A 3,324-nucleotide genomic window follows, 5' to 3' on the forward strand; every position below is an offset into this window, starting at 1 on the left:
TACCTATACCAGTATCGGGCAGGGCCCAGAATTAAAATGGTACCAGTATCGGCAAGTACCAACAAATAGGGCACCGATACGATTTTAAGACCCAAAAGTTTATTCAACTATTGTCACACATTCTTGTCCCTTTCATGTTTGATAGAATTATTGCCCTTCTGCTGCCCTTTAGTGGCTAATTTAACAGCACAGAACGCTTTTCCTGATGCTTTGCAGCTTAAAAAATCTCTCACTGGATGTTCTCAAAAACTGTATATGAAAAAAAAAGAAAGAAAAAAACTCAATCATCGTATAGCAACTTCAATTGATCTTTTCTTTGTCATGGATTTATATTGTTATCCTTATAGTTGTGCTCACATAACTGACTAATTTTTTTTCAGTGATTTTTTTTTTACACCTTTTTTTGGATTTATTAATATTATTCTTCTAGTGTTATTTTTAGCTGTCCGAGTATGTTGCTTACAGAATCTCTGTCCATCTTCTATCATTGTAATAATGCCATAACTGTGGCCGCAGGTATTTTTGCTTGTGCCGTTTCGAAGTAATAAAATAGAGCAGAAACTGTGTTTACGATTAAGTTTCAGATTTAAAATAAAAATGTTTTACTTGGTAGATGTTACATTTGTATATCATCCACCCATGAATTTGCACAATTTGGTTATTAAAATATGATCTGCATGTCCTACAATTCACAAGCTGTAGTTATAAGCCTTCAGCTAATCCAAAATGCTTCAGTCAGAGATCTGATGAAAATAAAAAAGAAAGATTATATCGCTCTTATCTTAGCTTCTCCTCACCGATTTCCTGTTAAATCCAGGATAGAATTTAAAATCCTCCTTGTCACATATAAAGCCTTAAAATGCCAAGCTAAATTTTTATATCAGGGATATGATTGTACCTTATGTTCCTAACGGACTACTTTGTTCTCAATCTGCAGGTTGACTAGTGGGTCCTAGAATTTCTAAAAGTAGTATGGGAGGCAGATCTTTTAGTCAACAGGCTCCTCTCCAGTGGAACCAAGGATATTTAGATTCCCAAACCACTAATCAATGTTATCTCCCTTTTGCTTTTTCATATGTCTTAATTAAAATAGGTATATATGTACATTTATTTCTGTTATATGTTATTTGTAATGGAAGCATTATAAAAATTAACTTTGAACATTTTGATATAACACCTTTATAACAGATCATTTTATCCTACACAGTTGGATACATATGTTAAAAAGTATAAGATAAGCACCCAAACATTACCCGTGATTCAGCTTTTTCTTGGATGTTGTAGGGAGAAAAAGATTTTAACAACCATAGAACATTAGAAGAAGTCACAGAAAAGTATTATACATTTTTTCTGTTGCTAAGGACAAAGACGAGATGCACAAACAAAGGGCTTTGGCTCTGAGCATCGATAATCATTCCATTTAAAGTTTGGACCTAAGTTGGTGTGTCCGCAGTGTTCATGTCCACCACTATTGTTGGGCTCTTTTTCACCCCAATTAAAAAATGTATATTTTGACCCATCAGACCACATCCAAGCTCCTTCTTTATGAACATCGGTGAGTCCAATCCAGGTGAATTCCTCAGTAGGGTTGAAGTTCTTGATCAGGTAATTGACAAAATTATGTTCCTCTTGGCTGTGGATGGATACCAAGTTGGCCTCCTCCGACACACAGTGGAGCTCTGCTTCACCCCAGGTCATGCGAGAGGAAACATACTTGTAGCAGCGGTCATTGAAGCTGTACCAGAACATGGGACAGCCGCCACGCAGAAGCTTTTGTTCCTGTCCATGTGAGGGAGTGACAGCAGGCAGAGTCAAAGCAAACAGGAAGAGGAGCCGCATCATTGTGTAGTCTTGAAGAGTCTTAGTCTGGGAGGTTTAAATGGCTAAGTGGAATCGGTCTGGTGAGGTAGATGGTAGACTGCTTAACTATATATCCAACAAAAGGGGAGTCTCCCTTAACTGAGATTATGTGATTGGTTAGTGCATCCTGAAACATTAACAGACAGTATCTGCATAGAATCAATATAATTGCAGGGTATTTCCTGTTTATTCCCCAGTAAAAATCTGGGTTAGGTATATTAGATCATTTCTGTTTATCTAACTGACAATATGATAAAGCTACTGAAACATGTGACTTAATGTGTCTAAATTTCTTCTACCTGAAAAGTAATAACTAGTTAAAGGGATCATAAACTTATCAATTTAAACTAATTTACTGATCTTAAGAAACAATTTACAGTGAATAAAACACGTTTTAAAGAGCAAAGTGTAACACAAATTCTTCACAGAGATTCCAAAAAGTTAGAAAAGCAATCCACTCAACTTTGTTTCCAAGTTTGAAGATGTTTCGCTTCCCATCCAGGAAGCTTTTTAAATTCAAAATGTCCGAAAAAATGGTGTTGAGTTCGAGGTTTTAATGAGTGGACCAAAAACAAAGCCTTGTTTTGGCTTAGAAAACATGCAAATTGAACCGGATGAACGCGTCCCCCCCCTTAAGAAAGGCTCCACTCCGGTCCGGCAAGTTCAAGATATGCAATAGCAATCACACCAAACAGGAAAAAGAACGGCGAGAAGATCCAGTTTGTCAAATTAAATATAGTAACAACAGATTGGTAACTACAAATTAGAGCATAATTTTTCTTTATTTTAAATTACCAACACTGTTTATTTAAAAGATTAGATGCAACCTATTGGTACTTCAACATCCCAGGAAGCAGATTTCTCATCTTGATCAGAAACCGCACATATGCTGGATAGTGATGGGGATTTTTTTAATGTCATTAAATTAAGCATACATTTCTGCATGTTTTAGTCCTACAAATTTAATTATAATATCCCGCATGCTCTCCCTGAACTCTAAGGATAAGTCTGAGCGCAGCAATACAGTAGGCTTTACCTTGAGCAGGAGGTCTGGAGCTCTGCGGGGCAGAGCGGAGACGGAAGATGTGGGATTTCGGGGTAATTGGAAGCGGCACAAGTGACATTTAGACACTGTGTCAGACAACATGCGGTAATTTATAAATGTTTTAAATCAGGTTGGGTCCGGATCAGGACTGCGGTCCGCTAATATGTGACCTCTGCATTAAAGCTACAGTGTGTAATAATTACAGGGATATACAGTCAGAAATGTAATATATTATACATAACTATGTTATTTATCATCATCTACGAGCTCAGCCTCTTAACCTTAATATTTGCGTTGCCTTAGAATTCGTTATTTATAATTACATAGGAGCGGGTCTCGCAGCCATGGAGGCAGACATCTTAGCGCTACGGCAACGCAGAGCAAACAAACTAGTGATTGCGAGATCGCCCATTACGCTC

General features: G+C 37.2%; 1 protein-coding gene across 1 annotated transcript; it reads right to left on the reverse strand.

Moving 5' to 3' along the window:
• Positions 1-1,249: 1,249 nt before the first annotated feature.
• LOC119785954 (lactose-binding lectin l-2-like) lies at positions 1,250-1,889 on the reverse strand. Its single transcript, XM_038288949.1, has one exon. It carries the CDS (start codon positions 1,840-1,842, stop codon positions 1,357-1,359), a length of 486 nt encoding a protein of 161 aa, XP_038144877.1. The 5' UTR covers positions 1,843-1,889; the 3' UTR covers positions 1,250-1,356.
• Positions 1,890-3,324: the final 1,435 nt, after the last annotated feature.

Source organism: Cyprinodon tularosa, unplaced genomic scaffold, assembly GCF_016077235.1.
Source record: "Cyprinodon tularosa strain WSP-4 unplaced genomic scaffold, ASM1607723v1 ctg26, whole genome shotgun sequence".
Lineage (NCBI taxonomy): Eukaryota > Metazoa > Chordata > Actinopteri > Cyprinodontiformes > Cyprinodontidae > Cyprinodon > Cyprinodon tularosa.